This window comes from Juglans microcarpa x Juglans regia, chromosome 5D, assembly GCF_004785595.1.
Source record: "Juglans microcarpa x Juglans regia isolate MS1-56 chromosome 5D, Jm3101_v1.0, whole genome shotgun sequence".
Lineage (NCBI taxonomy): Eukaryota > Viridiplantae > Streptophyta > Magnoliopsida > Fagales > Juglandaceae > Juglans > Juglans microcarpa x Juglans regia.
In genome coordinates this window covers 16121529-16146547 of record NC_054602.1, presented here as the reverse complement: position 1 = coordinate 16146547, position 25019 = coordinate 16121529, and the positions used below count along the sequence as shown (strand labels likewise).

Here is a 25019-nt window from a genome sequence, read left to right as displayed (position 1 = left end):
ATATTAATGCTTTTTGACATAAGTTATAACTAATCACCCTTAGTTCGCTGCGATTATAGCATACTGCTAATTGCATACTAGGATGCATTGCATATTAACTGTCATAAACGGGAGTGTGTAACCTTGTGTTGCATATCCTGATGCTCCAAGTCTCCGTTACATCCCAAGTGGTGATTTGGGGGCGTCACATATTCTATATATACTTATGGTTTGAGTAGACCATTTAAAGAGTCCAAACCCTAATGAAAAAGTGAATCTTGAAATTTTCGCTTGAGCAAAGTGTTGAGTGAACTTTCTGTCCAACTTTTTATTTGTGACATTGTCGAGTTCTTTTGACCTTGTAAACATTGGAATTTGAAGACCCTTGTGAAACATGAATTTGTAGATAATTAAGTTATGTGACGCCCCCAGACACCGCTTGGAATTTGACAGAGATTGACTCGGTTTGGATTGAGAAAGGCTCTCAACCCATCTCATCTCCTCATAGCAACTTTCGCAAATTCTCACATAAAATAAAATAAACAATTCAAAATTTTCAAATTCTAAAATAATAATAATATTAAAAAAGTAATATTGTCACAATATTTTATTCAACTTTCATCTCAACTCCTTATCCAAACCTAAAGCGTCAGGACATGTAACACATAGTCACACACCCCTCATTCATACAATAAACATGCAATGCACCTAGTATGTTTTTAGTAGCATGACATAATCATAGTAGAAAACTTTCAAACATCCAAAATACATTGTTCTTGACATATACCCAAAAGATATCCTAATGACCCTTATCCTTCTCCAAGATCTTCTGGAGGTCCTAAAAAATGTTTAATACTTCGCAAATGAAATTTTTAGCGAACTCTAAACTCGAACTCTAACCACTCCACTAATGATGGTTCCGCAGAGTGCTCAGGGCTCTTTCGGGCTTCCTTAACTTTCGAGGGACCCTTGTGCTTGTGCTTCCTCATCCCTGTCTTCTAGTTCTGTCACAACTTCTACCATTCCAGTAATTCCTGTACTCCGTTACTTCTTGTCAATTAAAAATCATAATTCACAGTGCATATATAAACTCTAAATTCTCAATGACCCTAAAACTTGTTGTTTCAAATCAACCACTCCAATATAATTAATCTATGACTCCACAAAGCCACAAAATAAACGCCAACCTTCCAAAATACCTAGTTAATGGAACGAAATAAATTTACTGAATATCACTATCCACACTACAACATAATTGCTTTTTAGTGACAGTTGAAAAATTGTGGCAGTCTCCAAACAGTCACTAAAAAATATTTTCTGTGACGGTTTCTGGAAACCGTTACTAAAGATCGATGAGATTTTTTTGACGTTCGAAGGGGAAATTTACATTTGAACGTCACATATACGTTCAAACATTGTGGCTACTTATGTGCGAACGTGAAATGTTTTGGCGCTAACATTCGAATGTTAGTAATTAACGTTTGAACGTTAATTGTAAATTTAAATTAAATATGACTCTAATTTAAAAATTATGTGGATTTTATAATGCATAATTTGTGAACAAGTTTAAAAAATTGTAATATATATTTATATATACACAATTTGTAAAATATAATTATATATTTATATATACATATATATTTATGTTTATATATATTTGAAGTGCAATGATTTAGTATTAATGTTGAAAAATCTAACATTAAAGAAGATTGAGAATTGAAATTAAAAAATAATAGATATATTAAATAATATTGTTTCTTACATATATTAAAAGCAAAATACAAAATATGATAGAATTTCGTAAACAACACTCAGACAAACGCGTTGTTCACAAAATTCGTATTTCATGTCTCCTCAGTCAAGCTATTAACCTTCTCTTTGAGGATACCTACTCGATGGGCTATCTTGGCGACAGACTCCTCTACAGCCACGCTCTTTCGATCGATATGCGCAGTCAGCTGTGAGATCACTACATCAACCCAAGTAGGCCACGCATCTCCCACAGATGTACTCGTCGGCTACTGACTACTACTCCCCACACCGAGCCCAGGCTGCGTTAGAGGAACTAGATCCGCTACAGGGGTGGCTGTCGTCGAGGATACCCCCACGCCTGTCCAATGCTATGTCGAAGTGTGCTCATGTCGAGGGGGCTCATCTAATCTGTGACTCATTCGTTCGGCTGGAGTAGCACTCTTCGAGCAAGTAATAGCCGGCTGATGATAACAACGTATGGGAGGTTGTCTGTGGAGACGATGCTCGCCTAGTAACGGATCCTCCCAAAGATGAGCAGTGGCAAATCGATGGGATCTCCACACGCCACTTGTATGAAAAACTATGCCAAAATCTAACTAAATATGGTCTTACGTGCCATAGGATCCAGGTTTGTAGCAACAATTAGCCGCAACATGCGAAAGAAATATAGCAGATGTATTTGGTTAAATGCGTTCTTCCTCTCGATCTGCGTGCAGTCTCTCCCAGTGAGGATGTAGAAATCCTCATCTCGACCATCATCCTGAGCCTCACTGTTAGTACCCTCGGCCTCTGACCAGTCTGTATCTCTGGCATCATCTACTGGCTCAACTAGGCCAGTAAATGACGCAAAAGTGTCTGCATCTCCATCGAGTGTGCCGTGTGCAGATATAGATGTGTGAACCAAGGCTGTGTCGCCAGTTTGAGAGTCAAATATAGTTGATTTCTCAACTACTCGACGAATCCCGAGGAGCTCGGCGATGACATCTGATGAAATCTCAAACGAAACACCTCATACAGTCACGATGTAAGAGGATACGTCCTAAGACATGGAGTACATCCCCATATAGAACTTCTGAACCATTGAGGGGTATACCTTCCCCCTCAATATGCAGATATTTTCCAAGCTATAAGTAGCTAGCTATAAATAAGCAGTTTTCTTATAATGACTATTATTGATATTATATCCACACGTGTCTGTGTGTGATCTATCCATAACATGTATATATGTATGCACATATATATATATATATATATACACGTACACACGTATGTATGTATGAATGAATTAGAAAGAATTCAAAATTTACACAAAAGAAATTTGGTGAAGAAAAGTGACAAGTTGCATTGTCAAAGTTCAATATTGTCAAAGTTGCCATGCAATTTGGACTTTACTACTTGCAGACGTACACTAGCTTCCAATTTTCTCTGTTCCGGCCTATTTAATTTCTTGTGGCGATTCATCTCTCCAATCTGGATGTTGGAATGGTCTGCAAATTAACCTTAGAAAATACAACATGCAAAAGATAATATCGTCGTAACGTTCACGTACATTAAATTTCCAAGTCTTAAACAAGCAGTGGATCCTCCTCATAACACAATAAATAATGAAGCTCGCATCCAATTTCTAGCGCAGAAACACAGACAAAAATGAAGTCTCTTAGGACATCAGCGCTTGCATTTGTTTTTACTTTTTTCTCATTTCTATGGGCAACTTCGGCTTACACTAATGAAGACTTCCTTCAATGCCTGACCCTTCATGCTGGAAACTCCAGTACCTCCTCAATTTCTCAAGTCATTTACACCCTCACCAATTCCTCATATTCATCTGTAGTGGAATTCTCCATACAAAATCCTAGATTCTCAACATCTGCCACCCCGAAACCTCTAGTCATTGTTACGCCATCGCATGTCTCCCATATTCAAGCAGCCATTAATTGTTCCCAAAAGAATGGCCTGCAAATCAGAGTTAGAAGTGGTGGTCATGATTATGAGGGCCTTTCTTATGTATCTGATGTTCCATTTCTCATAATCGATATGATAAATCTTCGATCAATCAGGGTTGATGTAGAAGATGGCACGGCTTGGGTTGAATCCGACGCCATTATTAGTGAAGTTTATTATAGGATTGCCAAGAAAAGTATAAATTTTGGCTTTCCGGCAGGACTTTGCCCGACTATGGGTGTTGGTGGACACTTCAGTGGGGGAGGATATGGCACCTTGTTACGCAAATATGGCCTTGCTGCAGATAATATTATTGACGCACAAAGATTGACGTCAAGGGTAGAATACTTGACAGAAAACCCTTGGGGGATGATTTGTTTTCGGCCATTAATTCGAGGAGGTGGAGGATTCAGTTTTGGAATCATTGTTGCATGGAAAATCAAGCCGGTTCATGTTCCATCAACTGTGACTGTATTCACAGTTAATAGGAGCTTGGAACAAAATGCAACCAAGCTTGTTTATCGGTGGGAACATGTTGCAAACAAAGTTCATGAAGATCTATTCATTCACGTTGTGTTAACTGGTGCCAATTCTGTTGGGGAAATCAATATAGTGGAACGAATAAAAACGGAAATAAAAGAGCATACCGACGTATTCAGTGACACTAAGAATTTAACGTGGTTCAAAAACTACTTATATCCGTAAAAAAGAGTTTCACTAATAAATAGTGGAACACAAGAAAATGTTACAGAAGTAGAGGATCACACTCTACTTAACTCAACTCTCTTATTTTCTCTTAGAGCTGTCTTGACTCTCTCTCTTTCCTCTTCTTCATGGGTGTGTCTGAGGCTCTCACTGGGAGCCTCAATTTATCGGCAAATATCAGTATGAATGCATTTAATTTGCATTCAATTGGTAACAGCAAATGCAGTTACCTGCTTAGCGCTGAGCAGCCATTGTAGACTGCTCAGGCATGGGCATGGACTTCAAAAATTCTCCCGTTCCAAGCCCATCGACCTAGATGCTCTCCATTCCAGCTATATCTCTGCATAACTCAAGATTCTCACTTGTAACCACTTTCGTTAGCATGTCCCCTGGATTCTCTTTCATATGGATCTTCACAAGCTTCAACAGCTGTTGTTCCATCGCTTCACATATCTAATGATAGCGGATATCAATATGTCTGGTAAGGGAATTGTACATTGAATTCTTGCTCAAGTCTAGAGCACTTTGACTATCACAATGTACCTTGTAGTCTTCTTAACTAACCCCTAGTTCTTGGAGAAAATGCTTTATCCATAATATCTGTGATATCCCATATTTTAGTGTATTTTAATTGAAGGGTTATTTTAACTAATGCAAATATTGGTTCTCTTGTTTTAAGTTTATCGAATTTTTTGTTGGTTTATTTTTACGATTTTTAAGTTGTGAAATTTATTTTGATATGCTTTCTTAATATTAATAATTGTTATGCATTTAACTTTATTTTAAATTAGTTTATTGTTGGATTTAATTATTTTATTTTTATTTAGTCAATACGTTTAAATTATTTTATTTAACTCACCGTTTTGAAATTATTTTCGTTGGATCATTTTGTGACCCAAGATGTAAGGATTTGACCTCATTTCTTTTCCTTACTTTTTCTTTTTTTCTTTATCCCTCTTTTCCTTTTCCTTCTTCTCTTTCTTTTTCTTCTTCTTTCCCCCCTGCTTCTCCCTCCTGTGCACGACGTCTTCCTTCCCCTTCCCCGTTCATTTTTTTCTTCCCTCCCAGCGCACTGCCGAGCGCCGTCGTGGTCGTCACCGCCCCTCCCAACCTCTTCCCCACTGTTCGGCGACCACCCCCTCTGTTTTCAGCCCCTCCTGAGCCACCAATCTCCTCCACGCACGGGTTCAAACTGCATGGCCATTGTGCTCTAGCGCCACCATCGTGCCACCATATTTTCACCACAACACCAGTGGCCTCCTAGCTACCTAACTCACCCAAGCTCAGCCCTGATCCGCCACCTTTGAGGCTCCTCTAACTCATTCTCTAATTTGAGTGTTGTGGACTCCAACCGCCACCCACGCCACCACCCACGGCCAACCACCACTACCATTAGCTTCACCAATACCCCTAAGTATTTCCCTAGTCATCCCAAGTTTTCGTTTGTCCCCGTTCAAAAGTTGGGCTTTTGAGACCCACGACCACAGTCCAAAATATATTGTTTCATTGTTGAGCTGCCACTTCTAGCATCTCTGTGATCATTCGAAAAGTATATTATAGCACTGTAAATATTTTTCCAAAAAACTTTTGAGATTTGGATGCATTTTTACACTAATTGATATTTATTGTGAACTGGTTGGTTGTACCGGACTGAGTCTGATGAGTAAGGGATCGGTTGCATTGGAGGATGGAGTTGTTGTGTGATTGGATTATGCTCGGTTTTGTTAGCTATTGGATATATGTGTTGTATCATATACAATGCATTTATACGCATGTTCATGTCTGTAAATGAAAATTGAGTTTTCGCATAATTGCATACATTGTGTATACTTGAAATACTAGATTTTTATGCAATAAATGATTTTGAGTATGTTTGAAATGATTGAATTGATCGGTTTGAGAGGAAGGAAAAGAGACTGTAGGGATGGTGGTATAGTCCTGCCTGTGATTCCCACCTATGGTGCATGCAATACTGATGGTGGTATAGTCTCGCTTGTGATTCTCGTCTACAATGCATGCGATATGGATGTTGGTAAGCAAGAATGGTGATAGAGTCCCACCTGTAATTTCCACTTGTAATTCCCACCTGCAGTGCTCTAATAGGTACCTCTTGTGTGAAAATGAACTGTAGTGATGATGGTGAGCAGGGATGGTGGTATAGTCCTGCCTGTGATTCCCACCTACGGTGCACGCAATAGGGATGGTGGTAAATAGAGATGGTGGTATAGTCCTGCCTGTGATTCCCGCCTATGGTGCATGCAGTAGGGATGGTGGTAGAGTCCCACTTGTGACTACCGCCTACAGTGTCCAATAAATGATTATGTTGGGTCATTTTCTAGAAAAATGAGGAATATTATTCATGGCGTGTTTTTACTCAAGTGGGATTTTTGGCATGTGTTGAAAAATAATCATATTTAGGGAAAATGAGGTTTTTGGGTTACATTTGCGTTTCATCAAGTACACATGTTTTTTGGCTGCATTAATGCATTTTTATCTCTTGGGTTGCTTGGTTGATTACTTGCTAAGATTCATAATCTCACGATATTCGATACCTTGCGGTAACGTTTTATGGTATCGTAGATTTTGATGCAGATGAAAACGAAGAGCCTGAGGATTCGGCTCTGCCGGAGAAGTGATTTGCGATCACTTGCTCGTGTATTGGGATTTGTCTCCCACTTTTTGGCTATGTATTTGGTTTGTATTATATTTATATTAGATAACTGTATAACTTTTTAAAGACAATTTATTTTGAATATCTGTATTTAAATATCTGGTACTTAGTTGGCAAACTCTTAATTAACCGTTACGACTTTTATTGTGCACTTCTTGCATGTTGCACACACTTGAGCACTTACCATTGGGATGCGTGACCCGTGTTGTCATCATCCCGACATCATGATTCCAGTGTTTCTGTACGTGGGGGTTGGGGGCGCCACAGGTGGTATTAGAGCGGTTTGGCTCTGGGTAAAATCACATGTCCTGTTGGTGCTGTACCAGAAAATTTTAAAGTATTGATTTGAAGTTATTTTGTTTGAAGTATTTTATTTTAATTGTTTTATTTGTTTTATTGTACGCTAATTTATTTGTTTTATTTATTTTATTGTATGTTTATTTTAATTTATTTGTTCTATTTTATTGTATGTTAATTTATTTTGTTGGTTTTATTCTACTTTATTTATGCTATTTTGTTGTATTTTAATTTATTTTACTATAATTATATTTTAATTTGTTTTAAGTTGAAAGTGGGGTTAAGGGTTACGCTATGCCAGAAAGATGGTATGACCAAGAAGGCCGACTTGGGAACCTTGAATTGCCGAGAGGCGATGGGAATTACGTCATGGCAAGGGCGTTAAATCGGATGACGGAATTCTTTCAACATAATTTTCGTCCACCGCAAGGAGAGCAGAATATGGTGGTGCAAGCTGGGTGCACCTATGAACGATTATTGGCGCATAGAACCCCTGCCTTCACGAGCGAAGTGGATCCACTTTAGGCCGGGAGGTGGATTGAAGACCTCGAAAGGACATTCGAAGTTTGTGGTTGCATGGAGGCCCAGAAGGTATTCTATGGGAGTTACCTGCTGCAAGGTGAAGTAGCTAATTGGTGGAAGACTAAGCGGGAACTCCTAGAGATTGAGTTGGCATCTTTTACGGCTATGTCTTGGCAGCGCTTCAAGAAAGAGTTCGACGACCATTTCTTTCCTGTTTTTGTGAGACGGCAGAAGACACAAGAATTCAATAACTTGGTCCAAACGGATATGACTTCTGAGCAGTATACCCGAAAATTTATAGAGCTTGGGAAATTTGCGACTCATCTGATAGCCACTAAAGAGTTGTGGGCCAAACGTTTCCAGGAAGGGTTGTGCCCTTAGATCTGGCAGACAGGTTGCGTGCCTGCAAATCCAGAACTTTCAGAGGTTGGTCGAGATGGCCTCTATTGCTAAGCAAGAGTGAGGTGTTGTGGTAGGATCCCCTCCGAGTAAGAAGCGGCTGAATGTTGATGGTGAAGGGAGTAGTTCCAGGTCGCCATAGAAGTTTGTTCAAAGGACGGGGGCCCGATCGCAAGCAGCCTCTGGTGTACGTATGGGGGGCCGAGCTCCAGTTTGCGACCTATGTAATAGGGCCCACGAGGGCAAGTGCCGTCAGGGTAGGAACCAGTGCTTTGAGTGAGGTCAGACGAGGGACTTTGCTCGTGAGTGCCCAAATCGGACCCAAGGGAATCAGGGCGGTCATCGCGGTGGTAGAACTAATTAGAAGCTAGTAATTCAGGCTCGGGTGTATGCGTTGACTCCTGGTAGTGCTGCTGACGAGGTTCTAGAGACTTAGGACGCTGGAGTTATGACAGGTATGGGTCTAATCTGATCTTTCGTAATGGATGTCTTGTGTGGTTTATTCTCGGGTTTTGGAAAAGTTATGCAAGTTGTACCCATACCCGTTGGGTGTTGGAGGTCGTGTGATTTTCTTAAGTGTGTTCTGGTTGTGTCTTGTAACTGCCTTAGCGTTGATGTTTGACCTTGTAAATTGATACCCCCGTATTTTAGTGTATTTTAATTGAAGGGTTATTTTAACTAATTTAAATATTGGTTCTATTGTTTTAAGTTTATCGGATTTTTCGTTGGTTTATTTTTATGATTTTTAAGTTGTGAAATTTATTTTGATATGCTTTCTTAATATTAATTATTGTTATGCATTTAAATTGCTCTTTATTTTAAATTATTTTATTGTTAGATTTAATTATTTTATTTTTATTTAGTTATTACGGTTAAATTATTTTATTTATCTTGCTGTTTTGAAATTCTTTTTGTTGGATCATTTTGTGACTTAAGATGTAAGGATTGGACTTCATTTCTTTTCCTCACTTTTTCTTTTTCTTTTTTTCCTTTTTCCCTCTTTTTCTTTTCCTTCTTTCTTTTCTTTTTCTTCTTCTTTTCCCCCCTTTTCTCCCTCCCGTGCATGACGTCTTCCTTCCCCTTCCCCGTTCATTTTTTTCTTCCCTCTCAGAGCACCCCCGACCGCCGTCGTCGCCATCACCGCCCCTCCCAACCTCTTCCCCACTAGTCGGCGACCACCCTCTATGTTTTTAGCCCCTTCCGCGCTGCCAATCTCCTCCATGCACGGCTTCAGGCTGCACGACCTTTGTGCTCTAGCACCACCATCGCACCACTATTGGCCACCATATTTTCACCATAACACCGGTGGCCTCCTAGCTACCAAACCCACCCAAGCTCAGCTCTGATCCGCCACCTTTGAGGCTCCTCTAACTCATTTTCTGATTTAAGCTTTGTGGACTCCAACCGCCACCCACGGCCAACCACCACCACCATTAGCTTTACTAACACCCCTAAGCCCTTCCCTAGCCATCACAAGTCTTCGTTTGTCCCCATTCAAAAGTTGTGTTTTTTAGACCCCAAAATATACTATTTCATTGTTGCGCTGCCGCTTCTAGCATCTCTGTGAACCTTTGAAAAGTATATTATAACACTATAAGTATTTTTCCAAAGAACTTTTGAGATTTAAATGTATTTTTACACTAACTCATATTTAGAGGATATATTTGTTGTCTGATTGGATTATGTTGGGTTTTGTTGGCTATTGGATATTTGTGTTGTGTCATATACAATGCATTTACACGCATGTTCATGTCTGTAAATAAAAACTGGATTTTCGTATAAATGCATACATGTTCATTTGTATATGTTGAAATACTGGGTTTTCATGCGAGAAATGATTTTGGATATATTTGAAATGATTGGATTGATCAGTTTGAGAGAAAGGAAAAGAGACTGTAGAGATGATGGTAAGCAGGGATGGTGGTATAATCCCGCCTGTGATTCCTGCCTACGGTGCATGCAGTAGGGATGGTGGTATAGTCCCGCCTGTGATTCCCACCTACGGTGCATGCGGTAGGGATGGTGGTAAGTAGGGTTTGTGGTAAAGTCCTGCCTGTGATTCCCGCCTACAGTGCTCTGATAGGTACCTCTAGTGTGAAAAGAAACTATAAGGATGGTGGTAAGTAGGGATGGGAGTATAGTCCCGCCTGTGATTCCCACCTACGGTGCATGCGGTAGGGATGGTGGTAAGTAGGGTTTGTGGAAAAGTCCCGCCTGTGATTCCAGCCTACTGTGCTCTGATAGGTACCTCTAGTGTGAAAAGAAACTATAAGGATGGTGGTAAGTAGGGATGGGAGAATAGTCCCGCCTGTGATTCTCGCCTTCGGTGCATGCAGTAGGGATGGTAGTAAACAGAGATGATGGTATAATCCCGCATGTGATTCCTGCCTACGGTGCATGTAGTGGGGATGGTGGTAAGTAGGGATGGTGGTAGAGTCCCACCTGTGATTCCCGCCTACAATGTCCGATAAATGATTATGTTGAGTCATTTTCTAGAAAAATGGTAGATATTATTCATGGTGTGTTTTTCGTCAAATGAGATTTTTGGCGTGTGTTGGAAAATAATCATTTTCGGGGAAAATGATGTTTTTGGGTTACATTTGCATTTGATTAGGTACACATGTTTGTTGACTGCATTAATGCATTTTTATCTTTTGGGTTGCTTGGTTGATTACTTGCAAAGATTCATAATCTTATAGTATTTGATACCCTACAGTACCGTTTTATGGTATCGTAGATTTTGATATAGATGAGAACGAAGAGCCTGAGGATTTGGCTCCGCCAGAGAAGTGATTTGGGATCACTTGCAAGTGTATTGGGATTTCCTACTTTTTGGCTATGTATTTGGCTTGTATGATATTTATATTAGATAACTGTATAACTTTTTAAAGGCAATTTATTTTGGATATCTATATTTAGGTTAAGTCGAAGGTTAGGAATATGTCGAATATCCTTTAACACCATGGTACAACCAATGTTGGTTTTCATCTGCACTTCGCCAACTCCCATGATTTTCGAGGAACTGGCATTCCCCATCCTTACCGTACCAAAGTCTCATCCTTTGTACGAGTGAAAAATTCACTATGGGAAGTGCCATGGTATGATGCTGTTATGTCTACCACACACTCAACATCGTGGCTTGCAACGTGTAGACACGTCTCGTCACTGGTAGAGAGTATTGCCACATCTCCTGAAAGAGTGACAAGAGTTTCACCATCTTTTTTCTTCAACTTACTATTTTGACCTTACTCTCTTAAAAACTTGTGGCAGTTTTTCCTCATGTGGTCTTTTTTGCCACAATGGTAACACTTCATATTACCCGTCTGCTGGTTCCTGCTACTGTTGGACTTTCCACGTGGTTGAGACTTCCTTCTGGTTCTGCCTCCACCTCTCCCTCTATCATGACCTTGAGGTCATTCTCTACCCTCAGTGACAAGGACATGAGATTGATTCATGCTCATCTCCTTTCGTCTAGCCTCCTCATTGAACAAGGCATCCACATCGTCATGGTAAGTTTACCATCTGGAGTAGAGTTACTTAGAGAGACCACCACCGTCTCCCAACTGTCTGGTAATGAATTGAGAAGTATCAGAGTTTGTTCTTCATCGCCAAGATTCAACTTGACGAACCCGAGCTGGTTAACTAGGTTTTGAAACTCGCTAGTGTCCTCAACAACAGATGTGTCACTCTTCAACTTCAAGTTAACAAGTCATCTCATCAAAAGGGTCTTGTCTCGAGCAGTCTTAGCTTGATACATATCCTCCAACTTTTTTCAGAGGTTATATGCATTTGTCTCTTAGGCCACATGGTGAAAGACATATTGTCGATCCATTGCCTGGTCTGACTGATAGTCTTCTTGTGCATCTTATTCCACACTTGATCCCGTATATTCATTTGGCTTCTTCCCTTCATTTTTCAAGTGTTCAGACAGATCTTTACAGTTCAAGAGATCCTCTATCCGAGGTCTCCAAAGATCGTAGTTTGAGGCAGTCAGCCTTTTCATGCCCCTGATGCTGAATCCTCCATGGATTTAGATTGATTCTAATACAAAATGCAAGTATAGGATCTTTGAGGTAGGATATTGCAAAACAGACAGAACCGTTGTGTCTGGAATGCCTGATTTTGTTGGAAACGAGTCTTGTTTCGTCAAAATCGAACGCAAATAGCACAAGGATGAGCAAGAAAACCAAAACATGGACTTTGTAGCACGTGCAGTGTGTGGCGATCGAAAAATGCGTAGGCGCATGGAAGTCATGCACCTTTTAGTGGTCAGTAGTGCGTGAAACACGTGGACGTCACGTACAAATACTTCTCTGGAGGGCATGTGCTGCCTGGTGCGCGTGGGGTCATGCGCTAGATCCTCTCCTTGGCGCGTGTGGAGAGTGTCGAGAGTGGACTTCACTCTCCAATCTTCAGAAGGCGCGTGGGGGCGAGTGCGACATCCGTTCGGCCTCTCTTTTTCACCACTTTTTTTGTCTCGATGAGACGAACACAGTGGTGTGTTCAAATTTGCAAACTGAGCAGCACATTAAAAATGAGTTTTTTGTAAAAAATCCTTCTACCAATCGCTCTGATACTACTTGTTGGAAAAAATAACACAACAGAATGAATAAAAGCGGAAATAAAAGAGCACACCCACGCAATCAGTGATACCAAAAATTTAACGTGGTTTGGCAACTGCCTACATCCACAGAAAAGAGTTTCACTAATAAATAGTGGAACACAAGAAAATATTATAAAAAAGGAAGATCACATTCCACTCAACTCAACTGTCTTCTTTTCTCTCAGAACTCTCCAGGCTCTCTCTCTTTTATCTTCTTCCTTGGTGTGTTTAAGGCTCTCTCATTGGGAGCCTCAATTTGTAGGCAAATATTAGTATAAATGCATTTAATTTGCATTCAATTAGTAATTGCAAGTGCAGTTACCTGCTAAGCTCTGAGCAGCCATTATATCATCCAGTTAGGGTTGAGAGAAAATTAAATCTGCGACAATGACGATGTGAGCTACAATGACGCCGTGACTGAGAGAGTTAAGAGAGTTTGAGAGAGAGAGTCTAATGGGTTGTTTGGAAATAATTTTCATATCATCCAATCTCATCTTTTTCTCAAGCATCACTCAAAGACAAACACTTTCAAATTAATCATTATAACTTTTTCAAATTAATCATTATGCATTTACCAAACTTCCAAATAAAACACAAAAAGAATAATTCAACTTTTTCAAATCTCAAAATAAAAATAATATTTTAACAATATTTTAACTTTATAATATTTTTTAACTTATTAAGTCTCATTTTTCAAGACCTAGTAAATACTTAACTCAAACTATGTCACTATTATACACAAATCATCTTAATATTACTTGTAAAATTCTCATCTTATCTCTCTCTTCATGCATTCCTTAAGAGAGGCATGAAAAAGAGACACAGATGCAAAGCAGGGGATGATTAAACCTAAAATGAAATGACGCCGTATAAACTCTTCAAAACAACGTTGTTTCATTACAAAACTTATTTCTTTTTAATATATATATATATATATATGTATATTTATATATATGGGCCAGGTGATCAAGTGAAATCCGAGCAGGATAGAAGCCTAGCCCAACACCCGTCCCAGCCTTTCACAATGGGCGGTTGCCCGTTCGTTCGCCCGCCTGTCTACTTGCATGATGCGGGAGGACAACCTTGCCCACCCCATGCAAGGGTCGAGTGGGCTGCCTGGGGTGGGCAAAGCAGTACTGGGCCCCAGGCCTAAGCTGTACCACTACCATGAATGTATCCCCACCATCGGATTCTTTGCCTGCTAATCCACCAACCACCATCCACTGCTTATTTCTAATGTGCGGGTGAGGTTCATGTGCCAGCTTTATTCATTAACAATTTGGTTCCTTTCATCCCATTTTTGAGAAGCAAAACATGTACGCCACTATCTTCAATTAATGCGGGATTATATATGTTTTTCTTTTATCTAGAGTTCGTATCTGCTCATGCTTTCCTATCTTAAATGTAGCGATATATGGGAAGTGATAATCTATATTTGTCAACTGATCACTACAGTTCATCTCAACGATTTTATTAATATCAAAATAAGCATAACCTAAGTACAAAAGTTGTCCGTATGAGAATGCATTCAGTGCTCGGTTGAATACATAAATTATCTCATCTCATCTTATCATTATTATAATTTTTTTAAATTTTTATATAAAATATAATAAATAATTTAATTTTTTCGAATATCAAAATAATAATAATATTCTAACAATATCTTATCTCAACTTAACTTAATATTCAAATAAACCGTTAATTAGGAACTAAAGATAAATACAAGGAATTCATAAAAATCAAGAACATAGAAATATAGGGCCGGCGGCACGTAATATAAATACGGCGCGTAATTAACTAATCCGTATGAGAATGCATTTTATTCCACGAAGATTTTTCAATGGAGTTATAACATTTTTTTTCCCTGAATTTCCTTACACAAGGAAAGAATTGCGGACCACGAAAGGATTAGGCATGCATACGTGTCAGATGCTTCTACGATGGGCAGTACTTTTTCCATTTATGTGAAAATTAAAATTTCAGAACCTCTGGCCTATGAAAAGTCCTTATAGAGATTAATGATCAGTGCATTATGCAAATTCAAATCCTCATTACGGTCGTGATGATCACGCAGGTCGATCATGGCAATTATATTTATGGCCTTGTTTTGAGAAAAGAAAATAATATACACACAATATTTTTATTTTATAATATTCTTGTATAATATGTTGTGTAATGTCTTATGTGTATATGATTACTCTTCGAAAACTATGGCCTGAACTGATGAACCTGAACTGGTTTTGCTGTTGGTTTTGTTTTGTCGGCAAGTTTTGAGAAACGTTTGTCAAAGTCAGGCTCTTCTATTAGTCAAATTAGGCAATTGCCTAAGCCCCTCACGGAAGAAGGCCTAAAATATATATATATAAAGGAGAATAAATATTATATTATTATTAATTTTTAAAAGTATCATATATAATAATTATTTTATCTATTCTCTTTCTAAAAATATATTTCTTTTTTGTTATTATTAGTTTAATATATAATTAATATGAAAATTATAAATAACAAAATTTAATTTTCCAGTACTCATAAAAAGTTTGTGTATAATTATTTGAACAGGTAAGGGGCCTTTTTTTTCCAAATATGTAAGTTGTTTATAGAACTTTATTGACAATAATGATTATAATTATGTCTAAGAGTCTAAAGTATTTATAAAACTAGATTTAATAAAATTCAATCTAAATAAAAAATTTCCTAATAAAGACTAAAATTAGTTATTAATTAAAAATGTGGTTTAAAATCTTAATCAATAATTTTATTTTACAAAATGATAGTAATTATTTTTAAAAAAAATATATAATATGAAAATAAAAATAATATAATATAAGGTCTCACTCAGAATTTTAGCCTTAGCCTTCGCCTCGGAATGTATTGAGCCGGCCCTGGTCAAAGTCGTATGTAATTGTCAAATCGCCATGTAATTTGGACTTTAATTACCACGTTCACGAAATTTCTCTTTTTCTATAATTTCTTGCGGGAATTCGTGATCTTTCCCTGGCCAATCAGCTGGATGCATGATGGAATGGTTTACTGCAGAGTTAAAAAATATGTAAGTTATATGCAACAGCTGTTATAAGCACCATTGTACGTACAGTTTTCACATTAATTTGCAAGTATTCAACAAATTACTTATACTATATCTCCAAATAACACTATAAATGAGGATGCTCGCATCCTGTTTTTAGCACAGAAACACAAACAAAAATGAAGCCCGTTAGCTCTTCAGTGCTTATTCCATTTGTTATTACACTTCTTTTCTCATTTTTATGGGCAACTTCGGCTCACACTCATGAAGACTTTCTTCAATGCCTGACCCTTCATGCTGGAAACTCCACCTCCTCAATTTCTAAAGTCATTTACACCCCCGCCAATTCCTCATATTCATCTGTATTGGAATTCTCCATACAAAATCCTAGATTCTCAACACCTGCCACCCCGAAACCTCTAGTCATTATTACGCCATTGCATGTCTCCCAAATTCAAGCAACCATTAAGTGTTCCCAAAAACATGGCATGCAAATAAGAGTTAGAAGCGGTGGTCATGATTTTGAGGGCCTTTCCTATGTTTCTTATGTTCCATTTGTCATAATCGATCTGATAAATCTTCGTTCAATCAATGTTGATGTAGAAAATGGCACTGCATGGGTTGAAGCCGGTGCCACTATCGGTGAAGTATACTATAGGATTGCAGAGAAAAGTAGAAACTTTGGCTTTCCGGCGGGAATGTGCCCGACTGTGGGTGTTGGTGGACACTTCAGTGGGGGAGGGTACGGCACCTTACTGCGCAAATATGGCCTTGCTGCAGATAATATTGTTGACGCCCAAATGATTGATGTTAAGGGCAGAATCCTTGACAGAGAATCCATGGGAGAAGATCTATTTTGGGCCATTCGAGGAGGTGGAGGGGCCAGCTTTGGAGTCATTGTTGCGTGGAAAATCAAGCTGGTTCATGTTCCATCAATTGTGACTGTATTCACAGTTAATAGGAACTTGGAACAAAATGCAACCGAGCTTGTTCATCGGTGGCAATATGTTGCACACAAGCTTGATGAAGACCTATTCATTCTCGTCACCTCAAGTGTTGCCAATTCTAGCCAAGAAGGGAGGAGAACAATACAAGCTTCATTTATGTCCTTGTATCTCGGAGGGATAGATAATCTCCTTTCATTGATGCAAGAGAGCTTCCCTGAACTGGGTTTGGTAAGAGAAGATTGCACTGAAATGAGCTGGATTGAATCTACCCTCTACATCGCCGGGTTTCCAAGTGGGGAATCCTTGGATGTATTGCTAAGCAGGACTCCTCTAACAAGACCAACTTTTTTCAAAGCAAAATCTGACTACGTGATGGAACCTATTCCAGAAGTTGGCTTGGAAGGGATTTGGGAGAGATTTTACCAAAAAGAGGCCGAGGAAGCAATTTTGATGATGATTCCATATGGGGGAAGAATGAGTCAAATCTCGGAATCTGCAATTCCTTTCCCACATAGAGTTGGTAACATCTACAAAATCGTAGATGTGGTGTATTGGGAAGAAGAAGGAATTGCGGCATCCGAGAGGCATATAAGTTGGATCAGAAGGCTTTACAGTTACATGGCTGCCTATGTTTCAAAATCTCCAAGAGCTGCATACATCAATTATAGGGACCTTGACATAGGAACAAATAGTAAGGAAGGCAACACAAGCTATAGATGGGCAAGTATATGGGGTACTAAATATTTCAAGAGGAACTTTAACAGGTTGGTTCATGTGAAGACCGTGGTCGATCCCACTAATTTCTTCAGGAATGAACAAAGCATCCCAGCACTTTCATCCTGGTGAGAGGTGATTTTAATTACAAAAGATATTGTACTCAACAATATATCCTCTCTCTTTCTCGTTTTACCAATTATTCCATTTAATAAGCACATATCATAAAGGCCATATATATCAATATTTTATGTGCATTGTAAAATAAAAGTGTTTCCACAAATTGAGGCATATAGTTTGCTGATGATGCATATATATATATATATATATATATATATATTTCAAATCAATAATAATATAAAAAATAATATTTTATTCAATTCATCTAAAATCATCTTATCTCATTTTATTTTATATCATTATCAACGAGGCCTTAGCTCGATTGTATATCATATTTAGACCTACATAGAAAGTCTCTAATAATTGCTGGTCATAAGAAGCGCACCGCTAAAAAATGCTTTCCTTTTCAATAAAAAATTTACATATGGGCAGCAGAAGGTGGAAAAAATCCATGATCATTGTCCAATATATTTCTATGGATAAATTAATTGTGATTAAAAATAAATGATTAGGTGGCTTATTTGATATATACAAAAATAATTTTAGATTAAAATACGAGCTCTATATATCTATACATGAGTGTATTTTACTATCTAGAATTCTAAAAGCATTGTCAATTAAAATATATTAATTAAGCAGCTTCTTCTTAAAGAAAAGACCGTATGAGAACTACTTTAAAATCAATAAAGTCCTTGAGTAGAATAAAAAAGAGTATTTATAACAGATTATTTGTGACAAAAATGACTATTTGGGATGAAAATAAATTTATTTTAACAGAAAATAGTCAGTTTTGCAAAAAATAGCCGATCATAAATAAGCAGTTTTCTTGTAATAATTATTATATATTGATATTACATCTACACGCATATAAATATATATATATATATATATAATGTATGTATGTATGAATGTAGAAAGAGTCCAAAATTTACACCAAAGAGATTTGGTGAAGAAAAGTGACAATTAGTTGCATGGTCAAAGTTCAATATTGTCAAGTTGCCATGCAATTTGGACCTTGACTAGTTGCTGTTCCGGCCTATTTAATTTCTTGTGGCGATTCATCTCTCCAATCTGGAAGTTGGAATGGTCTGCAAATTAACCTTAGAAAATACAACATGCAAAAGATAATACCGCCGTAACGTTCGCGTACATTAAATTTCCAAGTCTTAAACAAGCAGTGGATCCTCCTCATAACACAATAAATAATGAAGCTCGCATCGAATTTCTAGCGCAGAAACACAGACAAGAATGAAGTTTCTTAGGACATCAGCGCTTGCATTTGTTTTTACTTTTTTTCTCATTTCTATGGGCAACTTCGGCTTACACTAATGAAGACTTCCTTCAATGCCTGACCCTTCATGCTGGAAACTCCACCTCCTCAATTTCTCACGTCATTTACACCCCCGCCAATTCCTCATATTCATCTGTATTGGAATTCTCCATACAAAATCCTAGATTCTCAACACCTGCCACCCCGAAACCTCTAGTCATTGTTACCCCATCGCATGTCTCCCAAATTCAAGCAGCCATTAATTGTTCCCAAAAGCATGGCCTGCAAATTAGAGTTAGAAGCGGTGGTCATGATTATGAGGGCCTTTCTTATGTATCTGATGTTCCATTTCTCATAATCGATATGATAAATCATTGATCAATCAGTGTTGATGCAGAAAATGGCTCGGTTTGGGTTGAATCCGGCGCCATTATGGGTGAAGTTTATTATAGGATTGCCGAGAAAAGTATAAATTTTGGCTTTCCGGCGGGACTTTGCCCAACTGTGGGAGTTGGTGGACACTTCAGTGGGGGAGGGTATGCCACCTTGATGCGCAAATACGGCCTTGCTGCAGATAATATTATTGACGCACAAATGATTGATGTCAAGGGTAGAATCCTTGACAGAAAATCCATGGGGGAAGATTTGTTTTGGGCCATTCGAGGAGGTGGAGGGTCCAGTTTTGGAATAATTGTTGCATGGAAAATCAAGCAGGTTCATGTTCCATCAATTATGGCTGTATTCACAGTTAATAGGAACTTGGAACAAAATGCAACCAAGCTTGTTTATTGGTGGCAACATGTTGCAAGCAAAGATCATAAAGATCTATTCATTCGCGTCGTGTTAACCGGTGCCAATTCTAGCCAAGAAGGGAGGAGGACAATACAAGCTTCATTTAGTTCCTTGTATCTCGGAGGGATAGATAATCTCCTTTCATTGATGCAAGAGAGCTTCCCTGAACTGGGTTTGGTTGGAGAAGATTGCACTGAAATGAGTTGGATTGAATCAGTCCTATACTTTGGAGGATTTCCAAGTGGCGAATCCCTAGATGTTCTGCTAAACAGGACTCCTCTAGTAAGACCCTTTTTCAAAGCAAAATCTGACTATGTGATGGAACATATTCCCGAAGTTGGCTTGGAAGGGATTTGGGAGAGATTTTATGAGAAAGAGGCAGAAACAACATTATTGATCTTCACTCCCTATGGGCAGAAAATGAATGAAATTTCGGAGTTTGCAATTCCTTTCCCCCATAGAGCTGGTAATAACTACAAAATCCAATACTTGGTCTATTGGGAAGATGAAGGAATTGCAGCATCTGAGCAACATATAAGTTGAATAAGGAGGCTGTATAGTTACATGGCTGCCTATGTTTCGAAATCTCCAAGAGCTGCATATATGAATTATAGGGACCTTGACATAGGAAAAAATAATAACAAGGGCAAGACAAGCTACAGACGGGCAAGTATATGGGGTGCTAAATATTTCAAGAGGAACTTTAACAGGTTGGTTCATGTGAAGACTATGATCGATCCTACTAATTTCTTCAGGAATGAACAAAGCATTCCGGCTCTTTCATCTTGGTGATTAGTGGTGATATTTAGAGATCTATATGATCTCTAAATTAAAGATTGCATGTACTCAGCGATAACGCCTTGTTCTCTACCTATTTTCACCTATTGATCTTCCATTTAATATGCACAGCTAACGGCTATTTATGGATACACACACGCACGCACACACTGGATTGTAAATTTTTCTGGTTAATTTTCACATATATATATATTAAGGAAAAAGCTAGTTTGCCCACCAAATGTGACCGCTCAACTTGATTGCTCCGATAAATTATTTTTTTATTTTTTTGATTAAGGAAATGATTTTAGTGTATTGATGTATTTTTTTATTTTTTAAAAATATTTAAATATATTAAAAAAATGTGAATATAAAAATGAAAAAAAAAACTTGTAAAATGCCCTATTGTTCATGGAGATCATACAAAAACAATATTTATTTTCTGACATGATCATGTTCAAATCTTTCTCATTAATATTTATATCAATTATATTTTGGATCCGTTGGTTTATAATTTATATATGAATACAAAAGCGAGACTCATGATGAATTGCTAATTAATTAATTATGAGATTTTAAAAAGGAAGTCTTTGAAAAATATTTCCGGTCATAAGCTACATGGATATCTTGCGAAGGGCAAAACAATTAAAAAGAAGAAGATGAAGATGATGGTCAGCGCGGATCATTATAGTCAATATTGTACCGCGTTATGCATGGATATCTTGCGATTTAAGTAAAGATTAGGTGGGTTAATATTTTATATAAAAAAACAGATTTTTAAAATCCTCTATAATTCTTAGGGTATTTATTATCTAGAATTTTTTAAATTTAAACCAGAAAATCCAAATTAAATAATTAGAACTTTTACTACATGAAACTTTCTCACTTTTAAAGTAGGCTAAAATATATGAGATATCCTAAAAAAGGGAAAATTCTGGAAATTGTTGACAGTTGCTTATATTCATGATAAGCTATAGCTACTGGCTGAACAAGTAATCAAAAGGTAGTCATGTGGAATAACATGATGAGGTTTCATCGTCATCGATTGTTCAACCTTATTTAGTTAGCATGCACTAGAGACTTGTGAGAGTGAAAGGGGTTTGTTTTCTATGTAATTTATGTTTAGAAAGATTTATTGTGATAATTTTTGTTCATGTGTACTACGTTAATGCTTCTTTCTTTTATTTTACCTTGGACTTGTTATTTCTCATTTAATTTACATCCAATTCGATTTTTAGTAGTATTTTCATTTAAGTGGTTACTATATATAAGAAATTGAATGTCTAGTGAAAATGCCGAAGGCACGAAGCTCTCTCGATAGCTTCAATAGTTCACTGAAAGCCTTTGGTGTAATGAACCGCAAGCCCATAAGAAAGAAAGACATAGTCAAATCCGATTTGGTAATTAAGACAAGATCCGATTATCGGAAAGAGAGTCAAAGAGACCTGGCTTTCTACCCTTTGGCATAAGACTGTTCACCAGACCTGACCCGGTATAAAAACAACTATTCCGACCCAACCCAACCTGACTTAGAGACATTCTACTTGGCCGATTAGTCAACCCAAAAATTCTTTTGGAATAAACGAGTATTTCAACCCGATTTTCTTTTTTTAATAATAATCTAGAAAAATTTGATTACCATTTTATACAAAAAATTCGAAATAGTCTGTTCCAATTCTCTTTTGTGTAGGAGGTTGTAATCGTCCACTAATTTTCAAAATTTGTTTGTTTCTAAATTTCAATGTAATTAGGGTTTACATTGTAACGAATGTCTTACGATTTATTGTATTTTTAACGGATGGCTCTGTATTTTTTCTCGTTGCTAGACTTTGGTTTTTTTTTCAATTACACGACTTTTGAGAATAGTTAGCGAGTGGTGGAAGTGATTTGTAACATCACTTCGAGACTGCATGCTTATTTGTATCCTTTTGTCAACTTCGTCCATTCAACTCACCAAAAGTGCATGTTGTGTCTCTACATATTTAATCATTCACAGAAAATATAGCCAAATACTAATAACAAAACTTGGTAAGAAAAGCAAAGACCACTGCATTTGACATTACTTTGCAATTAATAACTGTTTACATAAAAAAGAACAATCCAATCGAAGGCAACTTCCTGGTTATACCAAAAAGAACAATATCCTGCCTACATCATAAAGAGCAATATCTTGGTTATATCAATCCCGAAAGATCCACAAGGAAAATTCATAACTAAGCCCTCTCCAATTGGAGCAGTAATCAATAGAAATCCACTATCACCACTCATCACATAATACTTAAAAGCGAACTGAAAACATGAGCAGAGAAGATTATGCATCAATTATCTTGAAAGTATAAAAAACAAGGATCAAATGCATAATATTATAATGCTATATAATCCAATCAATGACTTAACTAATCATGATCAGCAAGCAAAAATGGTCGTACCCTTGGATTAGCTAGTTTTGGTCCAAAAGTACTTCAAGTAATCTCTAATCAACCTCATTCAAAGTTATCTCTAAATATGTTAAACATATAATTAATTGAAAAGACTATATGAAAATAATTTTCAAATATGAATCTTACCGGTTTCTAAATTGTAGCTTTCAGCATCTTTCATTACATATTGGGAGTCATAATTAATGGAGGGAGCCATCAACTAGTTTTGTGTGCAGATAAGAGATTCATCTGTTGTCTGGGCCAATGAGCTACGAAATGAATCTAAGACCCGATCTCCAACGCTAAATGCCGACTCAAAAGCAATAGTAGATATGAGAATAGTTAACACATCTCGAGCTATATTGGCAAGGATCGAATATCTACTTGAGTTCACCTTCCACCATATTAGAATATCAAAGTCGGGTGTCAATCCTTCAAAACTTTCCATGAAATACTTATCCAATTCTGATTTAGACTCTACCACACCTTTTGATGCTTGATATTGGTGATACGTACTGAATAGATTATCCTCATTATCATAAGAAGTGTTGCTTTAGGTCTCACTAACACTTGACTGACCTCTACTTGAACCTACATTGGATTTTGAATACTACTTATACATCTACTCAATCATCATCCTTAACCCTGTAACAAGTTTAGAGGCTCGCTCATGGCTAAAAATATTTGTAAACCAAACTCCAAAACTTCCAACTTGGAGCGTAGATCAAGCATTTAACATTGAAAATCAAAAAACTATAATATCCAAAATCCAACAACAAGTTCAGCTAATCCATACCTTCAATCAGAGAGCTGGAGCCTGTGAGCTTGTGAGAGCTAGAGCTAGGGTTGCGACTGCAAGGGACTAATGGAGCTTCTCTGTGGAAGGAATAAAATGAGAGAGAGAGAGAGAGGCAGAGCAATGGCCTTCGTAAACTGTAAGCGAGAGAGAAGGAGGCTGAGAAATATGTTTCTTTCGGTTATCGGGTATTTACCGACCCTAACCGCAGTGTTTCGAAAGTAAAACGGAAGACTTCCATTTCCATTTATTTCAATCCGGGTCAAGTAATTCGGGTTGGAAATTTCGGAACTTTCGGGCTGGGCAAGGCTTTTGGGTCAAATGTACAGTCCTAATAAGAATGACATTTAATGATATAAGAATGACACTTGGTATTACAAGTAATGTGAGATGGATATTCTTCCATTAACCCCTTTACCTCATTCATGAGCTAGCTATCTATAGGTGATCCACTTTGGGCAACATTCCTTTTGACCACTGTGACACGAAGAGGCCCCATTTAACGCTATCTCCTAACGCAGCATGCCATTGAGTGAAGCGCTTCAGTACTCACATATTCTAGCTGATGGCAGCACAGTCATATTCTTGCGAGAATTAATGTTTCAAGAATGCTTTACACTACACACATCCACCTAACTAATAGGTGATTTATCATTTTTAATTTTTTATCTAAAGACACACATATTTAATTAACATTAAAATAGAATGATAAAAAATTACAAATCATATATTGATTAAGTGGAGGTGTACTGTGGTGTAAGATTTCCATGTAAAATTTCTCTATTCCTATAAGTTAATTATGTCCACATTAATTAATTTCTGATATCTCTTGCCTGTAAGTATTTATTGCTACTCATTTAATTAGACATGATCTATCTTGCATCACCTTTAGTGCCTCTAATGTTACATGTCTTAAGGCCCTTGCGCCTTTGGGTGATTGGAAAACATGCAGTACTACTATTCGATCTGTGGTTGTAGTTGTTATTGTGGGTCATACATAGTTTTGATTTAAATGGATCTGGGTCAAAATGAGTTGGCTCAATAAGATATAATTAATAAATGAATCAATTGAGGGTCAATCCACAAAACTCACAATTAGTATATATAACTTGAATACTAAAGAAGGATTACCCTTTACTTCTACTTTCAACAAAATGAAGGATTACCCTTTACTTCTACTTTCAAATTCTATATATTTTTGGATTTATGCCGTTGTTGTTGTTGGGATGTAATATTGATCTTGTTATTTGACAATATAATAACTAAAAAGTATCAACCCTTTTTTTAGT

At 37.5% G+C, this 25019-nt stretch overlaps 1 protein-coding gene, 1 long non-coding RNA gene and 2 pseudogenes across 2 annotated transcripts; 3 read left to right on the top strand and 1 right to left on the bottom strand.

Annotated features, from left to right (window-relative positions):
• Positions 1–3378: 3378 nt before the first annotated feature.
• Positions 3379–4377, top strand: LOC121265735 (annotated as a pseudogene).
• An 11664-nt stretch (positions 4378–16041) lies between these two features.
• Positions 16042–17687, top strand: LOC121264982 (berberine bridge enzyme-like 18). The gene has a single exon (XM_041168405.1). It carries the CDS (start codon positions 16074–16076, stop codon positions 17685–17687), a length of 1614 nt encoding a protein of 537 aa, XP_041024339.1. The 5' UTR covers positions 16042–16073.
• Positions 17688–18099: 412 nt separating this feature from the next.
• On the top strand, positions 18100–20710 carry LOC121265734 (annotated as a pseudogene).
• A 1889-nt stretch (positions 20711–22599) lies between these two features.
• LOC121264993 lies at positions 22600–23218 on the bottom strand. Its single transcript, XR_005940590.1, has 3 exons — positions 23082–23218; positions 22944–23013; positions 22600–22803 (listed from the first exon to the last, which is right to left on the bottom strand). It is a non-coding gene; the product is annotated as an uncharacterized LOC121264993 (long non-coding RNA).
• Positions 23219–25019: the final 1801 nt, after the last annotated feature.

Bases quoted from the DNA above. Each gene is read 5' to 3' on its own strand.
- LOC121264982 (XM_041168405.1), top strand. From the start codon at position 16,074: ATGAAGCCCGTTAGCTCTTCAGTGCTTATTCCATTTGTTATTACACTT.